This window comes from Acipenser ruthenus, chromosome 7 (genome assembly GCF_902713425.1).
Source record: "Acipenser ruthenus chromosome 7, fAciRut3.2 maternal haplotype, whole genome shotgun sequence".
Classification (NCBI taxonomy): Eukaryota; Metazoa; Chordata; class Actinopteri; order Acipenseriformes; family Acipenseridae; genus Acipenser; species Acipenser ruthenus.
Genome location: NC_081195.1, coordinates 61,317,800 through 61,337,790, shown reverse-complemented (window position 1 = coordinate 61,337,790; position 19,991 = coordinate 61,317,800). Strand labels below are relative to the sequence as shown.

The window sequence follows — 19,991 nt, the reverse complement described above, 5'->3', positions numbered from 1 at the left end:
GGTTCTTAAAAGCTATTCCTACACCTCCCCCCCATTCAAAGGGTATGACTTTTGCGCTGATGGACACCGCTGTATGGATCACTCTGAATGCGTGAACTTGGAGGCTGGAGCCTGCTGCAGCTGCAGAGATGGATTCCGGGCCCTTCGTGAAGACAATGCCTACTGTGAAGGTAAGCCAATTTGAAATCTTAATGAGAGCCATGGGACACCTTTAGAAATGACATGGCAAGTCATGGGCCAGACATATTGTCACAAATAGATGGTTTTGATGAACTAAGTAAGTAATTAGTAACTGCAACCCATAATGTAACCCATTTGGATGTTATTCAGTATATCTGTGTATAACATACTGTACTATTTATTGGTGGGTGCAGGGCCCCTAGTAAGGTTTTTGTGACCACAGGGTGCATAATGCTGTATAGTGGTAGCCAATATGTGAATTTGGATGCTCTCTATAATAAAATGACTTAGACCGGGTTAAACATATATCTGTTTGTCTTATTATTATTAATTTTTTAGCAGACGCCCTTATCCAGGGCTACTTACAATTGTTACAAGATATCACGTTATTTTTACATACAATGACATTATTTTTTTACACATTATTTTTACATACAATTACTCATTTATACAGTTGGGTTTTTACTGGAGCAATCTAGGTAAAGTACCTTGCTCAAGGGTACAGCAGCAGTGTCCCCCACCTGGGATTGAACCCATGACCCTCCTGTCAAGAGTCCAGAGCCCTAACCACTACTCCACACTGCTGCCTTAGGTTCAGTATGTATGGCAGTGAACTACGGATTAGTGAACATGTTGGGATTGCCATCCTGAGCCCTCCATTAGAGTGCTGCCTTCATTATATACTACAACAACGTGCATTTGGAAAATACTTAAATATTGAATAAATAACCTTACATTGTCCACATTGAACTATATAAACACTACAGTTGACCTCCATAGATAACATGTATATCTTTCACAATAGTTGAACATTTAGGAAAAAAAAATGGAAAATGTTTAAATGTTTAATCTTTAAACTGTTACCATCTCTAATGTACATAGTAACAAAAAGACAGTAATATAAAGAGAAAACGAATAGTCCTGTGATTTATTGTGACATGTTTAATACAGGCATGTATATGAGGATTAGAACAGTCCACAATCATGTTCTGAATATTATAGTTATACAAGCAGCCTCTTTCACAAATCTCTCTTTTTCTCGTGCACAAAACCCTGAGGGAATGGCGGAAGCCATCGTTTTGCCATTGTAACTCATTTTACAGTCATAACTCGTACAATAATGCAGTCACTTGCATAGGGTAAATTGAACACCTGATTGTGAGCATATATTTTATCCAGCCTCTGCCTGACAGGTATTTCTGATCTGTTCCTGCACAGCTAGTCCTCGTTCCCCTGGGAAGCTTATTCACATGTACTGTGTTTAATATGAATCTTAAAAAGGATGTTATATAATGAAAATCAATATTTCCTTCCTTCTTTTGCTATACTATACCATATACTTTTACTTACTATACATGTAAAGTATGCACTTAAATGTAATTGCGATTCTTTAATAGAGCAGACTGTACACATTTCTATCCAGTATCTGTACATTACAATAATAAGTATAAAATGAATTAATATCTATGTTGGCTGTTTAAACATATACACTGTTTGACAAGGTCTGGAAGTTGATCCATAATATTTCCTATCAAAACTTGTACTTGCACGACCTTCACTTTCTATAAAATCTTGTCTCAGACCTTGCGTGACCATGTTCCACTGGACAATACCTGCTTTTGCCAATCAAAACGTCGATGTTCCAGGCATGTCTTGTGGCAATGGGGTTTGCCCATTGAGCCGTCTTCCCCCATAACGGGGGACCTATACTTTCCATGTCAGAATGGGAACCAACCAAGAAACATGATTGAACCTGAAGTATTAAATGGCTGCTGTTACTAGATCATTCAGGACAGGGATATTGAGGACACTTGACATCTGCCTTTCCATCCAAAGTGAATATGCCATCCTTGAACCCCTAGGGCACATACTTGGTGAGTGGCAATGTAAAGCATTATATAAGGAAACTAGACTGCAGTGTATAACATACAGTAACCATGTTTTACTTTGTTAGATAGATTTTAGAATTGGATTGTTCTACATCAATGCTCGTGACCCAGTGGTTATAACCATATATGTCCGTTCCCATTGTTTCCATATTCTGTAATATTTTGATCCCCCCCCCCCCACACTGCTTTCATCAATTTGGCCCTTGCTTGTTAAGTTTTTACCATTAGAAAGTTTGTCACAATATTAATTTTATAGATATATTTACATTTGTATTTAATTATTTCCCAGTGGCTCACCTAGTAAAAGCACTGCTGCTTTGAGTGTTGGGTTAATCATACTAGTATGGGCCTACAGGCAAAATTTGCTCCTGCGCGTTGCTTTAGCAACCACTACTGGTCAGGCAGATTAGGGTAGGAAAATAAATACAAGAATACAACCAAAAAGTGATAAGTTAAAGAATAAGTAGCTTCAATTATTTTTTTTTTGTATGTAGAATGCAATCATTCTGAGAGGTTCTGAGGTCTCTTACTCCAATATTGAGTTGCCATGGTTATTTTCAATATCTCAATTTCTTACTCTTAAATATATGGGGTAAAATATGTGTGGCAGCCTTCTGTTTCTGCTCAAAAGTTGGAAGGACTAAAATGTCTGATGGGTGCTACAGGGATGACAGAGGTTTTATACATTAACAATTTGCTGAAAAGTTTTTTTTTTTTTTTTTTTAACATGAGCAAGCTCATAAAACTCAATGGCAGCTCAAATTGTCTTGATTCTTTTGGATTACAGCAAATCCAGCACTGAAGGTCATTCAGTTAACCTTCATATCTTTAGGTTCTTACATTCAGAATACAGTTCGAAAGGCAGTAAAGCTGCCAGTCCTGCTGTCATTAAAGATGCCGCACTAAAAACTCTGCAGTTGTCCTTGAGCAGATCAATAGATTCTTGCAAACTTTCTAACTGCTGTTCTCCAAAATGAAAGGGGGCTGGGTAACATGAAAGACTGTTTATCTTAAACACAGGGAGTTTTTAACATGCCTTGGTCAACACTTGCCCCAGGCAATTACAGAGCTGTAGAACATCAGTTAAATTAAAGATGCTGTCATTCCCTGTGCTTGCATTGATAGGGCACCTTGTCCAGTACTTTTATTATCAAGGCTAAGCAACTATCAAATGGCACAAATTCATTGTACTAGATTTTGACCCTGTATGTCACCTTTAGGTATACTATGTGGTCAGAAATGTATATTTTTAAGTGGCGACAGTGCATTACTTTCGGTATTATCTTGCTACCATATATATATATATATATATATATATATATATATATATATTGCAATGCCTATCACACCCTATAATGTCACTCTCTGAACTGTGTGTATTACACATCACGTAAGCACAAACAAGAGTAGACAGGATAAGCTAAATGTGTTCTTATTAAAATGCTTCAAAAAGCACATTCATGTAGATTTACACAACATAATCCCTTTCTGCAGAGGATGAGTTAGTGCTACATAAAAACTTCATCAACCACTATGAATATAAACCAGTCCGTTGAAACAACAGCAGCAGAAGCAGCAATAACAAAGAAAGAAAAAATATATATATATATATATATATATATATATATAGATATACATATATATATATATATATATATATATATATATATATATATATATATATATATATATATATATATATATATATATAAAATAAATACAAGCTTCACATCCTACAAGCTGCTTATCCCTGTCCATTTGTTTTGGCCTCTTTGTTTAAAACTGTGAATAATTCAAGTTAAATGCTACTCTGAAATACTACCCAGAAGAGTTTAATAGAAACATAGTTATACAATTAGATAACGGTTTGGACAGGAAGTCGTTGCCAATGTCGATTGCGCCTGTAAAGAAATACACTGTAAAGAAATGCAGACATACTCTTGGCGAGACATTATGGACCAATATTGTGTGTTAAGTAATCAAACTGCCACAGTGCGGGTACACTGCAGAGCAAGGTTTGTTCAGGACGCTGCTTCAATGTACTGCTTTAAAACTGCAGCTGCTCTGTTTGTTGCTGTATGTTTTCTTAGTAAATTAACTTCCTATCAGAATGATGCTGAACAAACATAAATTGAAACAACACCTGTTCATCTCCTTTCGAAGCTGGTGGTTTAATTATTTATTTATTTATTTATTTATTTATTTTTAAAGAAAAGCAATGCACCAACAATAAACACTGTCAATGTTTACCTCTAAGTGGTATTTCAAATAACCTTGTATCTTGGTTTTGAAGGAATTAATGACAATGTTATTGTATAAATATATATCAAATCCCTGCAGGAAGTATAAACGCAGAACCAGCTAGGTAGAAATGACATCACAACATTTCTGATAATAACTGAAAAAAATAATAAATAAACTCTTAAGGCATATGCACTGGATAGAGGAATTAAAACCAGGGACATACTTAAAGCTTCTGGTATTTTTTTTTTAAAAGCACAAGTACTCTCAGAACTAAATATAGAAAATGAAATCATCTGTGTTCAATTTTTTATGAAAGCAAAGGATGACATGAGGCTCTGGGGAACACTGTACTTCTTTTGCAGTAAATCAGAGCCTGCTTGAGAAAAACAAATTTCATTGTTCTTCCAAAATCTTTATTATTAATATTCCTAACATGATCACAGTGCAACATCCACCTTCCACTAAACCATTTTTTACATTACTGTTCATTTTCTGCCTAGCCTTAATTGTGTTATTAGTTACTGTTTTGTGATTGATTAAGTGGTAAAAGCACTTGGAGATAAAATAGGAATAAAAATAGACTGCAAAAACACAATCAGAATCCTTAAATTATCTGACCATGTATGGGGTTTTTTTGCGTACTGACCTTTATTTGCTAGTGTATATCCTTGTTGCCATTTCCCCTTTTAATATTTTCAGCTTTTCACTTTATCCCTCCTTTGTTGCTTTGTTAACCTTCTTTTAGAGATGATTTCTTTCTAGATTTGATATTTTATCTCTCTATAGAATAGCAGTTCTGACCCTCGATGTGTTGGTTTTCCAACAATAGATTTTCTATAGTAGGAAATGGATAAAGCCCCAAGTAGACCAGAAATACCTGACACACACTAATCCTTTCGGGCCCCAAGCAATCATAGATGAAGCTGAATGAAACTGACAGGATATGATTGAGTTTTAGTCACCTATCTGATCAAAGTTATTGGTTGATCACTTATGCTTAGTTAAAGTGTATTTCAGTGCAATACTGTAGGACTAATACTTTAGGTATGGACTTTGGTCCATGTTACAAGAAGACAAACACCACTCCCTTCACATCACGGTTCTGCTTGCGTGTCTGCCGTTTAAAAAAAAAAAATTAAAATGAATAAATAAATAAAGTCATCTTTTTTTAAAAGCTGGGAAGTGAGTGCTGGTCTTCTTCTTGTAACATGTAATATTTCTCTTTGACCAAAGCACCCGAAGTGAATGTTATGAACTGAGATTCTAACCCTGAGGACCAATGGTTGTCACGATTTCCAGTGTATGTATGTGTCATTTGAGGAGTATGGCATTAAGTCATCCTACTGCTCCACAAAGTGAGTCTGCCTCCAAGCATGAGAAATTCATAGATTTGACCCTGTGTTTGGCAGGTCAAACCTTCCTGGTTTAGCATAGCTATCAAGTGTATACTGGTATAGGTGAATACTGGTATAAAGGCTTCTGCTTTTAAAAAGCATGTTTATTGTAAAAATAAAGGCTGTTCATTATCTTACCTACTGCTGTTTTTTGTTTACTGTTCATAAAAAGGTCTGGTCTAAAGTTGAATTGTTATAGGCTGAATTGTTATAAAGCACAGATATATTTGCACATTACAGACAATTAATCAATGTCAAAAGAAGGTCAGGTGTAGCACCTACTTTGGGTTTCACTGTCAAAACAGATAAAGCTAATGGCAGAGTAACGGCAAACTACCCTTAAAGCAAAAAAAGGACTGTGTAAGATTTGCTAAGTAAAAACTAAATAAAAAATGCATCAAGCAGTCCAGTGTCAAGAATTGCATTGTGGGCTCCAAAAAAAAGCAGAGCAACTCAGTTTAGAATCCAGCTTCTATGACCTTCCAATGTTATTGAAAGAAAATTGGGTGATCTATACATTCTGAAAAGGTAGTAGTTGAATTGTAACATGCACAGTGTTTACTTACAGCCTTAAAACAAGAATACTAGTTTTGTATAAAGCACATTAGGACAAATGCTTTTTTTTATGAAGTGAACAAATAATCAGATATAGTTAATTGACTTTCTAATATAAATACAAGTGTCTGCTGTTGTGTTTGAGAAATGTAGTTTTTGGTGAAATGCTTGCAGACTGGTCAGATGCATGCAGAATAACCAGTATCTGTATTCTCGCCAAGACACACGCTTAATTAAAATCGAAATGTTTTGAAATAATAATAATAATGATTGTTCTGTTAATTAATTATTAACATATAATAAACTAGTAAATAATTGGTATGTTATTTCAGAGATTCATATAGAGGCTAAGAATATAAAATCTATCTTTTAAAAATGTTGAGAGGGCTGTTAATAATTTCAGATACGCACATTGAAAACAATCTCTGGTGACGGCTTATATCCTTGTCAAAGTATTACTTTGCTTCTCCTTGAAACATCTATCCATTATTGTCATAAAGAATACAACATTATATTCCCTGTTTGTTCAATGATGTCCTTGTTTTATGAGTCATGTGTTAATAACAATAATCCTGCAGAGTGCCAGGAAGGCACATGAAAGCAATGGTATATTATCTGTGTTGCAACAGTGCTCCATACACTGTAGTTAAACTGTGCTTTGAGACCTTTGGTATGCTTGAACATTTCAGTCAGCGGAGGTCTCAGAGGATTACGTAGACATAACAGAATAACAGTGCATTTTTAAAAGAGCACTTTTTAGTCCTACAGGCACACAATGTCAATTTAATACTTCATCCCATTACTTAAGGACCACCATTTTGTGAATTGGTCATTGAACTATGGAATGCTTTAGATGGCTACTGGCATAATTACACTTTAGAAATATGTAATTGGCCTTTAGTTTACAGAAAAGGAAAGGGGTAGTAGTATTAAAAATAAAAAAGTAAAGAGGTAAAGATTAGTATTCAAGAAGCTTGAAGCCTGCACTACACATCAATGGCATAATAGTCACAATTGTCCCTCATAACCAGAAGATAATGTGTTAATTACTTAATTACATCGCCTGGCAAGCATTAAACAGCAGAATGCTTTACCACACCTCACTACTCTTTACAATGTTTACCTAGGCTTTACCATGCACTATGCAATGCCTTAACTGTGGTAAACTTTTATAAGGGTGTACACACAAAGACAGATATCAATCATTCTTTCTGTTTGTTAGGATTTTTTTTTCCTGCAGCAACACAAGCAAAGTAAATTTATAATCACCCATTTTCACACAACAGAAACATTGCAGTGCCAGTGATTGTTATGGATTTGTGTGTACCTTCCAGCTGTCTTTCATTGTAAGGTCTGGCATGGGGCTTCTAAAGCGAGGATTTTATCCATCAGCTTAGTCCTAACTTAAGGACAGTACCCTACAGATTTCAGCTGCACATTCACATTCTCCAAACTGTACCCTGCTGATTCATAGAGTCAGACCTGCTGAGATGTATAGTCTTGTGTGCAAGAGACATAGCTTAAACAGAGGTACAGTACCAGAATTAGTTATTACCTTTCACCAGCAACGGTACACCAGCAGTATTTCAATTCTCTTTGTTGAGGAAACAGATCCAGTAGTTAGAAGGAACAGAACAGATTTTTAAATGGCAAATGTAACACACTTATTTTAGCCTTGCCTAGCTTGTCCGTTCAGTCCTTTCAGTAAATTCAGTCAGTAAATCAGCTGTTTGAATTGGAAATCATGTCTTGTACTTTGCTGTATCTTCTTCGATTTTTATAATGATACCTTTAAGATGTATTAATGATAGTGGCTCAGTTAGTGCTCTGTAAAACAAATTGTCTTATTTTAATTGACTATTAAATAAGTGAATTTCTAATAAATAAGTACACAAATAAATTACTGTTGCATTGAGTGGTGTCCATTGGGTAGGTAGGACTCAATATGCTCAAGTCTTTCTTAATATGCTTTATATAAGGCTTGAGAAGTTTTTTTTTTATTTGAAGATTAAAGCAGACGTCGTTTTTTTTTTTTTTCTTTTGTGGTGCTTTATCATGTGCTGCTATGTGGCAGAGCAATCACACAAATGCAGTCCGTTAATGGAGATGAAAATCACCTCACCATCATTACAAGCCATTTAAATTCAGAAGCCTGTAATCCAAATAGTGACAAGTTATAATGTATAGCCTCAACTAGTCTGACTAACTGTCACTGGTAACCGATGGTACTTGGAGTTAATAGCTCCTAAATCAACTCACCAGTACCAGTCAGTGTGAATTTCAGATCAGTGCAATATTAATACAATAGCATCCTTCGGAGCTCGTCTTTCAGCTTTGTCCTAATTGTGTAAAGTGTGTTTAGCAACTCATATATATATATATTTTACGGGCATTAGTTGATTAACCGGTAGATTAATCAGTAGGTTAATCCGTGCACATTTTGAATAAAGGTAACTATCTTATTGCAGCTGTCCTGCATAATAATACAGTACTTAAATCAATTAGAATAATTTGGTCTTTTTAAAACTATTTTTATTATTATTTTTATGTTAGTAAATGTAACAAATGTTACCTTTCTGTCCTATTACCCTAAAGATTTAGGCACCTCATAACTCAGTCACACAAGCCCCAAGGGCCAGAGCAGCACAGTTATAAGCGTGCTGTTTAACCCATTAAAACAGCAAAATTATTAAAAATGCACCAACACGGAAACAAAAAAACATTCCAAGGTTTATAACTAAACCTGCAGTTTATTATGTTGGATACATGCGCCAAGCTGGATTTTACCACAGTGTCCACCACAGCTCTGGTTACAAAAAAATTAATCTGCGATCAACTCTTTAGTTGAATATATATCAGAGAAACTGGTGCCAAGGAGTATTGACATATGGCAGGTTGTCCTGCAAAACAAATACTTTTTAAAATATACTTGCATTTTACATTATTTACTTGCAGTGAAAATTAGGATAATTTGCATCTGACAAAAATACATGTTTAATAACAGCCTGAAAACCAAGCACATTAAGCCAAGCACAAAATCATTGAGAAAAAAATGATTTACAAATGTCACTGTCATTGTAAGATAATGCACAATGTCAAAGGAAGAGGGCATTAATGCACATTGTATGAAAGATCTCATAGCCATCTACTTCGATTGTGATTACATGTTACCCAAGATTAAACGATACAGTCTGAGTAAACAACAAAAAGAGAACAAAGCAATTTTAATATACAGTAGTACTTATAACTACAGGGTGCATCTGGTGTACTTCATGGCAAGTATAAAATCCTCTGCTTTGTCACATATCTTTTCCACTCAGGAGACTGTTTTCTGTTTGTACACTGAATGTGACCAATAGTTATCGCTTAAACCTATGAATGTCACAAGGTCAAGGCTGGCTAAAATGAATCAAATATTTTCCGATAGGCCATGGTATATACTCCATATACATAAATATGCTGTTTTCTAAAAGAGCTAAGCAGGTAAACCTGGCGCATTAATCTAGTTCTCAGTACACTTCAATTAACCACAGAGGAAGACCTAGCTACTTGTGGGATTAAGCTTTAAAATAGCTCAATATGAAAACAAAAATACAAAAACAGGCAGGTTCTGTAATTTTTTTTAACATTCCTCCATTCTGTAAACATCCAGCTGATATTTATTACATTAATTGATGTTCATATGATGCAACCATCTACTTTCACTGTGAAGCAGAGTCAGTTTGAGAAGTATAGCCTTCCTGGGCTTGTTGACCTAGTTTCACAACTGTGAAAGATGACATACCGCAAATGTTGGGCTTGCAGTGAGTTTCAATCTGCTGTTATCTGTCCTACACAGGGAGCTCGCTCTCAGTCCCACCACAAATATGCCAAATGCAGCATCTTGCCTTAATCACTGATTATGGAAAAAAGTAAATATATAAGAACAACATAAATGGAACAATGTATAGTAATGCGATTCACTCTTTTGTTCCTTAAAAGTATGAAACTGTTTTGAAACTAAACATTTCATTATCCTAACTTAACTGTATCCTTTTGTGTTTAGACATTATTAGGTGTGTCAAACCATGATGTATGCATTTCCTTTACTTGCAGACATAGATGAGTGTGCAGAAGGGCGTCACTATTGTCGAGAAAACACCATGTGTGTGAATACCGCTGGATCTTTTTTATGCATCTGCAACACTGGATACATTCGAATTGATGACTACTCATGTACAGGTAAGCAGTGATAACTCTAAATCCTCCATAAAACTGTAAAATCGTAAAAAATGCATTAGTGTCTGCCTTTTTGTTAAACCCTTTGTCTGCGTACCACTGCCTGCATGATACTGTTTTATCTCACCGGTAAAGATGACCTATCAACTCACGAGTAAGTTGCGACTGGTCACCGCGATAAGTTCAATGAAAGAAAGAAACATCACACGTCTTTTTATGTAGTAAACTATATATGTATATATACATCAGCCGACCGCTTCTTTTCACACTGCAGACCCACTATGCAGCCACCTCAGAGCTACAGTGTCGGAGGACAATGCAGCTCTGGGCAGCTTACAGGCAAGCCCGCAGGCGCCCAGCCAGACTACAGGCGTCGCGGTGAGCCAAGGACACCCTGGCCAACCTAAGCCCCCCCCCCCCCCCCCAGGCAGAGCTCGGCCAATTGTGCGCCGCCCCCTGGGAGCTCCAGTCCATGGTCGGCAGTGGAATAGCCTGGTCTCGAACCAGCGACGTCCAGGCTATAGGGTGCATCCTGCACTCCACGCGGAGCGCCTTTACCAGATGCGCCACTCAGGAGCCCCAATTCATTTATGTTTAAGTTAAGCAGTTCACCAGGGGGAAGATTTTCCTTGAGGGTCAAACTGAAGATTGTGGCAACCATTTCCATGAAAGGCTATAAATATTTAACACAGTTTAAATGTGGTTCTTTACATTGCGTTGTTATAGGAATCATTTTTACTATTTGTGTATTCTTTTACATTATGTTACCCCCAACTATCCCCAGAAAGGGAACGACATGTCCCGCATGAGGAATATTGAGGAGCCGTCCTTATGTATGTCATTCATAGATTTATAACAACATCTTGAGAACTGCTCATTCAATTTTGCTGAAACTTAATGTCGACCATCCTTATACATCTCTTATAGCCACCTTACCTTATGAGTGTACAGAGTAAAACTAATACAACAAATCAACATTTTGATGTAATACAGTATAAAACCATCTACTATACATTTGATGCCATAGAGATCACTATCAGCAGAGATCCCCCCTCGATCACCCTTTACAGTTACTTTCAACAGTGAGGTCCAGTGAATATTTTATCCATGTGTGACGGGGTAAAGAGCAGTAAATATTAAACTTTGTATTTTATTTGACAGGGAAAGGGCTAAAATTCTCTTTTCCTGGGGAATACCCTGTGAGAATGTGGTCAGGCTGAACTGAAATGCCAATTCAGCCTGACCACATGAATAAAGGAGAAGCTGAGACATACCTCCTCAGTACTGAGGGAGAGGTCTGTGCTCTTTGTTGTGTTCACCAGCATCGCTAAAGGCTCGGGTGAAGTTTGCAAACCTGTTTAATCATTTCTTTATTATTGTAAATTCAATTAATCAAGATGTGCTGAAAGACATCACTTAGTATGTGTCTCTCACATCATGGAATTACATGGAAATTCAGATTTTTAGGGTGTCTGAATGTAGGTCATTATGACCTACTTTTGCATGAATCTGATTGATTGGGATAACAAAGGCTCATGCAAATCTGATGCCACTTTGCTTGGATATTTTTCTGTAAAATATACTGAAAGGTACTGTAAACATAGTACACTATAATGTACATTTTTAATGTAACAACACTGATTTGCTGAGCTATTGAAGATATTGATTATATCCAAAATGGGACACAGGCAGCAAAGACTATTTAATTTAACAAATGTAATAAGCTACATCCCATTCATTATTCATTCATATACTGTACAAGGTGTTTTTTGTTTTTTTATTCAGATTACATTTAAACAAATAAATAACACGAATACTACTATGTGGCAAAGTGCCCCGCCCCTGTGTGCATTTGTGTGATCTGTGTTGTATGTTGCGTGCGTGTGTTAATGTTGGTGTATAGATTGGTACACGGGATATAAACGGGTCTGTGTTTCACGTGTGTTTAAAAAGTGTAGATTTGTATTTAGGCACGAGGAGAGCACAAATCACTTCACGTGCTGGTTAAATGTAATATGTGAGCACGGGGTTGCACAGAATTAATTCACGTGCTGGGATTCAAGTGAATAATTAATTAGTAATTGAATCCCAGCACAACAGTATATATAGACACGTAGCACTCAGTCGGGGGTTGGGTGTTCGGAAGAGGAGAACGGGTGAGAGAGAGAGGAGTAATTAAAAGCGAAAGATCGTAAATATAAGTGTTTGTTCTCACCGTGTTTGTTTGTCTCCGTGCACCGTTTGTTAAGTGTCAGTCGTTTTGTCTGTGTGTTTATTTTGGCGTCAAGTGCCGTGTCCTGTTTTGTATTCCGTTGTTTAAACCTTTTATTTTGTTATTAAACGCTGAGTGCAGCCATTGCACTCAGCTCATCACAACCACCGTCTCTGTGTTTGAAATCCTTTCTGGTCTGACGCAACCCACTCTGGCCGTCTTTGTGACACGTGGTGTCATCGTGGGATAGCCGCGCCTCCAAGCGTCAGACCAGGAGGGGTCTGGATTAAAAAAAAAAAAAAAAAAAATTATATTATGGCAGAAGACGCCATCAAACTGCGGTGCTGGTTCCTGGAGAATGCTGGGCGGGAGGCCCAGTCTCTGCCCATGGTCGTCCGGGCCCTGTGGATGATGGACAGTGAGAGATGGGAGGCCTTTCAGGAGGAACACACCCCAAACACCTTGGAGGAAGGTGTGGAGTTTGTCCTCAGCTACCTGGAGGCAACCATCAACGGAACAGCAGCCCAGGTAGCAGGACCACCAGCAGAGGGTGAGTACCTGCTGTCCCCATCTCCACCAGCAGAGGGTGAGTACCTGCTGTCCCCATCTCCACCAGCAGAGGGTGAATGCCTGCTGGTTTTGCCTCCACAGCCCAAGTGGGAGGAGCCTGAGCGTCCACAGCCCAAGCGGGAGGAGCCTGAGCGTCCACAGCCCAAATGGGAGGAGCCTGAGCATCCACAGCCCAAATGGGAGGAGCCCAAGCGGAAGGAGCCCGAACGTCCTACGCCTGAGTGGGAGGAGCCCGAACGTCCTACGCCTGAGTGGGAGGAACCCGAACGTCCTACGCCTGAGTGGGGGGAGCCCGAACGTCCACAGCCCAACAGGGAGGAGTCGGGGCGTCCACAGCCCAACAGGGAGGAGTCGGGGCGTCCACAGCCCAACAGGGAGGAGTCGGGGCGTCCACAGCCCAACAGGGAGGAGTCGGGGCGTCCACAGCCCAACAGGGAGGAGTCGGGGCGTCCACAGCCCAAAGGGAGGCAAGTCGGGGCTTCCACAGCCCTGGGACCCAAGCCACCAGCAGAGGGAAAATGCCTGCTGGTTCAGCCCCAAGAGCCAGAAGGGGAGGGGTTACAGGCTCAACCCCCTGAAAATTTTTGGGGGGGAGAAGGGCAGGATGCTGGTGTCCCCCAGCAGCCTCTCGCTATGCTGCTGAAGGCAGCACGGCGCGCACATGCCCAGCCGCCACAGCAGAGGGAGCCAGCACCGCCAGAAGCAGAGGAGCAGGAGCTGCCTCTGCCTCCAGCACCGCCAGGAGCAGAGGAGCAGGAGCTGCCTCTGCCTCCGCCACCACCACCGCCAGGAGCAGAGGAGCAGGAGCTGCCTCTGCCTCCGCCACCACCACCGCCAGGAGCAGAGGAGCAGGAGCTGCCTCTGCCTCCGCCACCACCACCGCAAGGAGCAGAGGAGCAGGAGCTGCCTCTGCCTCCGCCACCACCACCGCAAGGAGCAGAGGAGCAGGAGCTGCCTCTGCCTCCGCCACCACCACCGCAAGGAGCAGAGGAGCTGGAGCTGCCTCTGCCTCCACCACCGCCCGGAGCAGAGGAGCAGGAGCTGCCTCTGCTGCCCGTACCTCCGCAGGGAGTACGGTGGCCGGAGCCCCAGAAAGGGGAGCTGCCGGCCACGAAGAAGGGGGAGGAGGTCTGGAGACCACTTTCCCCAGCAGCAGTTTCGCTGCAGGAGTTCTTGTGGCCGGAGCCCCACAGGAGGGAGCTGCCGGCTACGAAGAAGGGGGAGGTCGGGGGACCACCTGCCCCCGCAGCTTTTTCGCTGCAGTACGGGACCAACAGGCTGTCAGCCGTGCCACTACCGGCAGGGGTGCTGACAGCATTGCCAGCCAAGGGCCCACTGAAGCCTCCCTTCCCAGCCCGAGACTTTGTTCTGGACTGCTGGGTTTTTAAGGGGGGAGGTGGCCGTTGAGGCCATGTGTGCTGCGCACAAGGGGGGGTATATGTGGCAAAGTGCCCCGCCCCTGTGTGCATTTGTGTGATCTGTGTTGTATGTTGCGTGCGTGTGTTAATGTTGGTGTATAGATTGGTACACGGGATATAAACGGGTCTGTGTTTCACGTGTGTTTAAAAAGTGTAGATTTGTATTTAGGCACGAGGAGAGCACAAATCACTTCACGTGCTGGTTAAATGTAATATGTGAGCACGGGGTTGCACAGAATTAATTCACGTGCTGGGATTCAAGTGAATAATTAATTAGTAATTGAATCCCAGCACAACAGTATATATAGACACGTAGCACTCAGTCGGGGGTTGGGTGTTCGGAAGAGGAGAACGGGTGAGAGAGAGAGGAGTAATTAAAAGCGAAAGATCGTAAATATAAGTGTTTGTTCTCACCGTGTTTGTTTGTCTCCGTGCACCGTTTGTTAAGTGTCAGTCGTTTTGTCTGTGTGTTTATTTTGGCATCAAGTGCCGTGTCCTGTTTTGTATTCCGTTGTTTAAACCTTTTATTTTGTTATTAAACGCTGAGTGCAGCCATTGCACTCAGCTCATCACAACCACCGTCTCTGTGTTTGAAATCCTTTCTGGTCTGACGCAACCCACTCTGGCCGTCTTTGTGACATACTACTACTACTAATAATAATAATAATAATAAGAAGAAGAACACAATCTGCTATATATAACACTTATAAAGGTTCATTCGGTCCCCTTACCCATATATGTATGAATAGCTTTTATTCACAAAACTCATGAGTTATTTAAAGAATGCCTTTTCAGTGATATTCATGAAACTGTTCAGTCATTGGCTCTTTTTAACAACAATTTTGGAAGGTTTTGGGAATATCTAACTTTATTCATAAAAATTGACCGGAAAAAAACTGAATTGAATTAACTCATGATTAAAGCTTTGTGAGTCTATGGGATGGCAGAGTAAAGAGTACATCTCAGAGTACATGCAGTGGAATGTACAACAGCTGTGTTCCCTTTCAAGATTGATGGCCAGGTAATATTTGTATGTTTAGTAAACACACTACTTATTACATGATAACAATACAATTTAATAACGCTACTGAATGATCATGGAAACGTTTTATATAAAAAATCTGCTTAAAAAATATCAGCGCATATAAATACCTACAGTATGTATATCTTTGTTACAATATGTCTGTAGCATACTGAAAATAATTACCATCTTCATTATAACAGTCTAATTAGGAAACAATCATTGCGGGTGCTAAAGTGAGGTGGACTTTATAATGAAGGTGATTGTAATTGGTATTCATTGTGATGGGAGAATTGGAAAAGTAGCCGTATACAACATTATAACAATAAACCTTTAATAAATGTAGACTTTAAAATTAATGTAATGTTTATTTAACTCAAGTGATCTTCACACGGTGAGCTGCAGCAATGCAAATAAAGCATGATTTAGAAGCTTTTATTTTTTTAACCAAGAAAATTCCACGTTAATTCCATGCTCAATGAAAAACAAACAACTTTGAGAGTACGTGGGGCCTATTTTAATAATCAAAACAGTGGCAGATCTTAATACCGCCACCTTAAAATGTATAAATCGGATTTTCTGTGGATTGAGTCATTAATACTTAAGACTAATAATACTATACCCAGTCTACCTTAATAAGAAGTTCTAGCTGTGTGTGCTGTAAGAAATTACACCATTGTACTGTTTGTTATCACAAACTGTTCTGTTTCTGTTCTCCCACAATGTTCTGTTTAGCAATCCCCATCAGCTAAGAGGAACAATTGTGCACTTTGTGTGAAAACTTGGCACAATTATTTTTGGATGCTTATGAATGAAAGTAGCTGGAATGGAATTTCTTTATACCCATGGTGACTATGGTAGAACGTACCTGAAATCTTGATATAAAAGCAGTTTTCAAGTCTTAGAAGCATTTGTTTTCAGGATATGTTTGGACATTTGAACTCAGCTGGCAAGTTCTGCCTTCAAAATGAGTCCAATACAAGGGCCGTTGTCTGTTGTGAATATATGCTCACGTAAGTGACAGTATGACACATTATTGCTGAGTCATACTAGGCTGGAATTATTTTTTTCTTCTTCTGGGGTTGAACTACATTGGCACACAGAACAGAGGCATAGCAGGGAGATAAAAACAAATACGGACTAAGCCAGGGGAACGATAGCCTCTATTTTCTACTGTGTTGTAATGAAAAGGCATGACGACTTTGAGTAAAGTCAAAAAGTTACACCAATAATAATTATAATTACTCCTGTTTGATTTTTTTCCCCGTTTCTCTTAAATTGCATTTGGTTTCTTATTGCATGATCTTTAAACTGGGATATTTACTGAAATCCTTAGTAATTTAAACACAACACAAATAAAAAAAAGTAAAGCCTATTTTATTATATGAGCAGTAATGGTAATATTTAGTGATGGAGGTGCTTTAGCTCATGAAGCCAATTCAGATTGCGTTTTATAGTCCATGAGCATCCCTGGTGGTATATATATAAATAGTCTGATCAAGCAGCTTCTCATCCCAGTAACAGACACTGAACGCGTTACGCATGTACATATATCCATGTACATCTGGTTATATCTATCAGTAAGCCAGTCATTTTTTTTTTTTTTTTTTTGTAGGCGTACTTGGCATTTTACTTCATTATTTTTGTACTCATTATCCTTGGAATTCATTTATCTTTTATGTTCCGCTTCAACCCTCTTTCATCCTTTAATTATGTAGTAATTTCCTTTCCAAATGAATTTATTCTTCATCTGTAGGCATCACTTGAATTAGTTATTAGATTGATTAGCTGGTGTTTTTAAATAGGGGCTCTGACATTGGAACACACTGATGAAGGATTGAGATCTGCTTTTTGAGAAATACTCACTGGGTTCCCATAGAAATGTTTCCTTGGTGTTCTTTTAGAACCATTTTGGTTCCTTATCTGACATAATGTACCTTGCTTCATAATAGTTTCCTTTTAAACCTGTTGTATAGAACACTTTGTTGCCTTGTATATGTCACATCCCCATTGGAACCTGTTACTAGCAACTCGTTTTATAATTTCCAGAGTGGTGTCTCGCTCTCAGAATGGCATTACGTTTAACCCCTTAAGGTACACAAGGAATTGAGCATGATTTCTTAAAATACATTTAAGAGTGATTCAAGTATCAAGAGGAAACTGATCATTTGGATGACCAGATCCAGCCTTTCAGTACATTTTTAACCCTGTTCCGTGCACCTCATTACAAAAATAAGAAAGTTAGCAGGATTTTTTTTTTATTTGTGGGACTCAGATGTCCCTTGTACCATAAAGGGTTAACACATTAAGCATTCTATAAGCAGCTTAAACAAAGGACGATGCTTAGATCTAAACTTTATATATAAGCAGCCCCAATATCTTTGTAAACTTGATTGCTTCATAACTGTTTGATCACAGCTTGATCACCAATCTTGAAACATAATCCTTAAAGTCATGAAGAAAAAAAAACGGTGGCAAAACCTACATGTTTTATTAGCTATTACTGTCTTGTTTGTACACAATCCAGAACTCTAAATCGATGTTTTTGAAGCTGAATGAGGCTTGCTCATCCAAGCAATGTGAAAGAAGTTTGAGACAAGTGTGAGTAGTTAATTAGCAGAAGTGTCAATGCAATGTTAAGACTTGTTTAACATGAGATGTGTGTTTTTAAAATTGATTTTAGGCCCTCAGGCCCAATTAAATGGATTGGCAGACGAAACAGAGTTTGGTACCTTTTTTACTAGATTTTTTTTTTTTTTTTTTACTGGACACTTGTTTTAATGTAGAATTTATTATTGCCTTTTAAACACATAATTGTCAAGACTCATTGTTTTATTTTATATTTAACATATACACGTTCTTCTATACACACCAGGACATTTTTTATAAGGGTCCAGCCAGATATTAATTTGTATAATTTATAGTACCCAGTGTGAAGATAAAGTTGATGCAGGTATAAAGCCAAAAGTACATTTTCAGAGAGGAATACAATACTTTTAATAGTATGTGCTTCTGTACAGTATGCGAGGTAAGGCTTGTATGCAAGACTATTTTAGAAAGTTGACATGTTAGCCCCAATTTCTTGCATTTCTACTCATCTTCAACCATGGATGTGCTTATATGCTGACCAAGGCTTTTCAACATAGAGGACTACAGTCATACAGTGCCATTCATTGAATGACAGATTGGGTTAATATAGTTTAACCTGTGGAAAATGAGGCATGACAAAAGGAGGGTTCATACAATCATTAATTAGACCCACTCCAAACTGAGTTTTGTGAAATGTCTTTTTTTTTTTTTTTTAAATAGTCACAATGACCAGAAGTAAATTTAATGGCTCAGAGACCAATTAGACGTCAGTTAAGTAATGAGGACATGAACTAGGAACAAAAAGTGTCAACTCAACATTATGTCAAGAATTGAATCTGTTCCAAAGTGCGGTCTCCCAGGTGTCTGGAGACCACGTCTCCAATTGTTAATAAACTTTGTAAGGGAATTTGTAACAGAGACACCGTCACCGGCTTCTCGGGCACGCTTGTCTGCAGGAAAGAGATAGACGCTCTGTTTGAGACGCGCTGACAGCTGTGTTTAAAGAGAATGGCAGCCAGGGATCGGTCAGCTGCAGATCCATGAGTGGCAGGTGGGCATGTCCCGGTCTCACTATAAAAGGGAGCTGTTGATGCACCTCAGGGCTCATGAGCCAGAGCATGACGGTCTGTGTGACAAAAAACTACAAACCATTGTGAGTACCGGCCACTGTGTGCATAACCAGGGTCAATGAATAGTGGTTTTAGTTTAGGGGATTTAGGTTTCTCATTTTTTAATGGGAGCAGCGCATGACGGCTTATAGGCAACTTTAGTTTTTAGCTATTGCAACTACAGGCAGCTGCAACTGTAAATAATGGTACATAAGTCTTGGGCACCTATGCAGCATTGTAACGTCACTTCTTGTGCACCTCTTTTTTTGCTTTTCTACTTTGTGAGGATAAAACAGTTTTATTTCCCAGTGAAGATTTGGAACATACATCCTGTCAGCATTAGTAGAATAGATTAAAGAGCCACACATAACTTAAACGCAATGTGACATCTGCTTAGTTTGTCGCATAATCCTACAGAATTGCCCATTCCCAAAGGCTTTATTAGGGTGATATAGACTTGATCAATTATTATAGTACCAGTATCCATAATATTACTATCTGATATAGTCAGCATCTGTCCAAGGGCTACCAATATGTGAAGTGACATTTAAAAGCAACAGTTTTAGTTGACTGAAAGGGATAATGCCGATTT

At 38.8% G+C, this 19,991-nt stretch overlaps 1 protein-coding gene across 3 annotated transcripts in view; it reads left to right on the top strand.

The window, feature by feature from the left end:
- Positions 1–19,991, top strand: part of LOC117414986 (protein NEL-like) — a 77,108-nt gene that overhangs the window by 24,522 nt on the left and 32,595 nt on the right. For all 3 annotated transcript variants that reach the window (XM_059027508.1, XM_059027507.1, XM_034024880.3), the window contains exons 12-13: positions 42–170; positions 10,358–10,483. In XM_059027508.1, the coding sequence (XP_058883491.1) occupies positions 42–170; positions 10,358–10,483 (255 nt within the window). The remainder of the gene's footprint in view (positions 1–41; positions 171–10,357; positions 10,484–19,991) is intronic.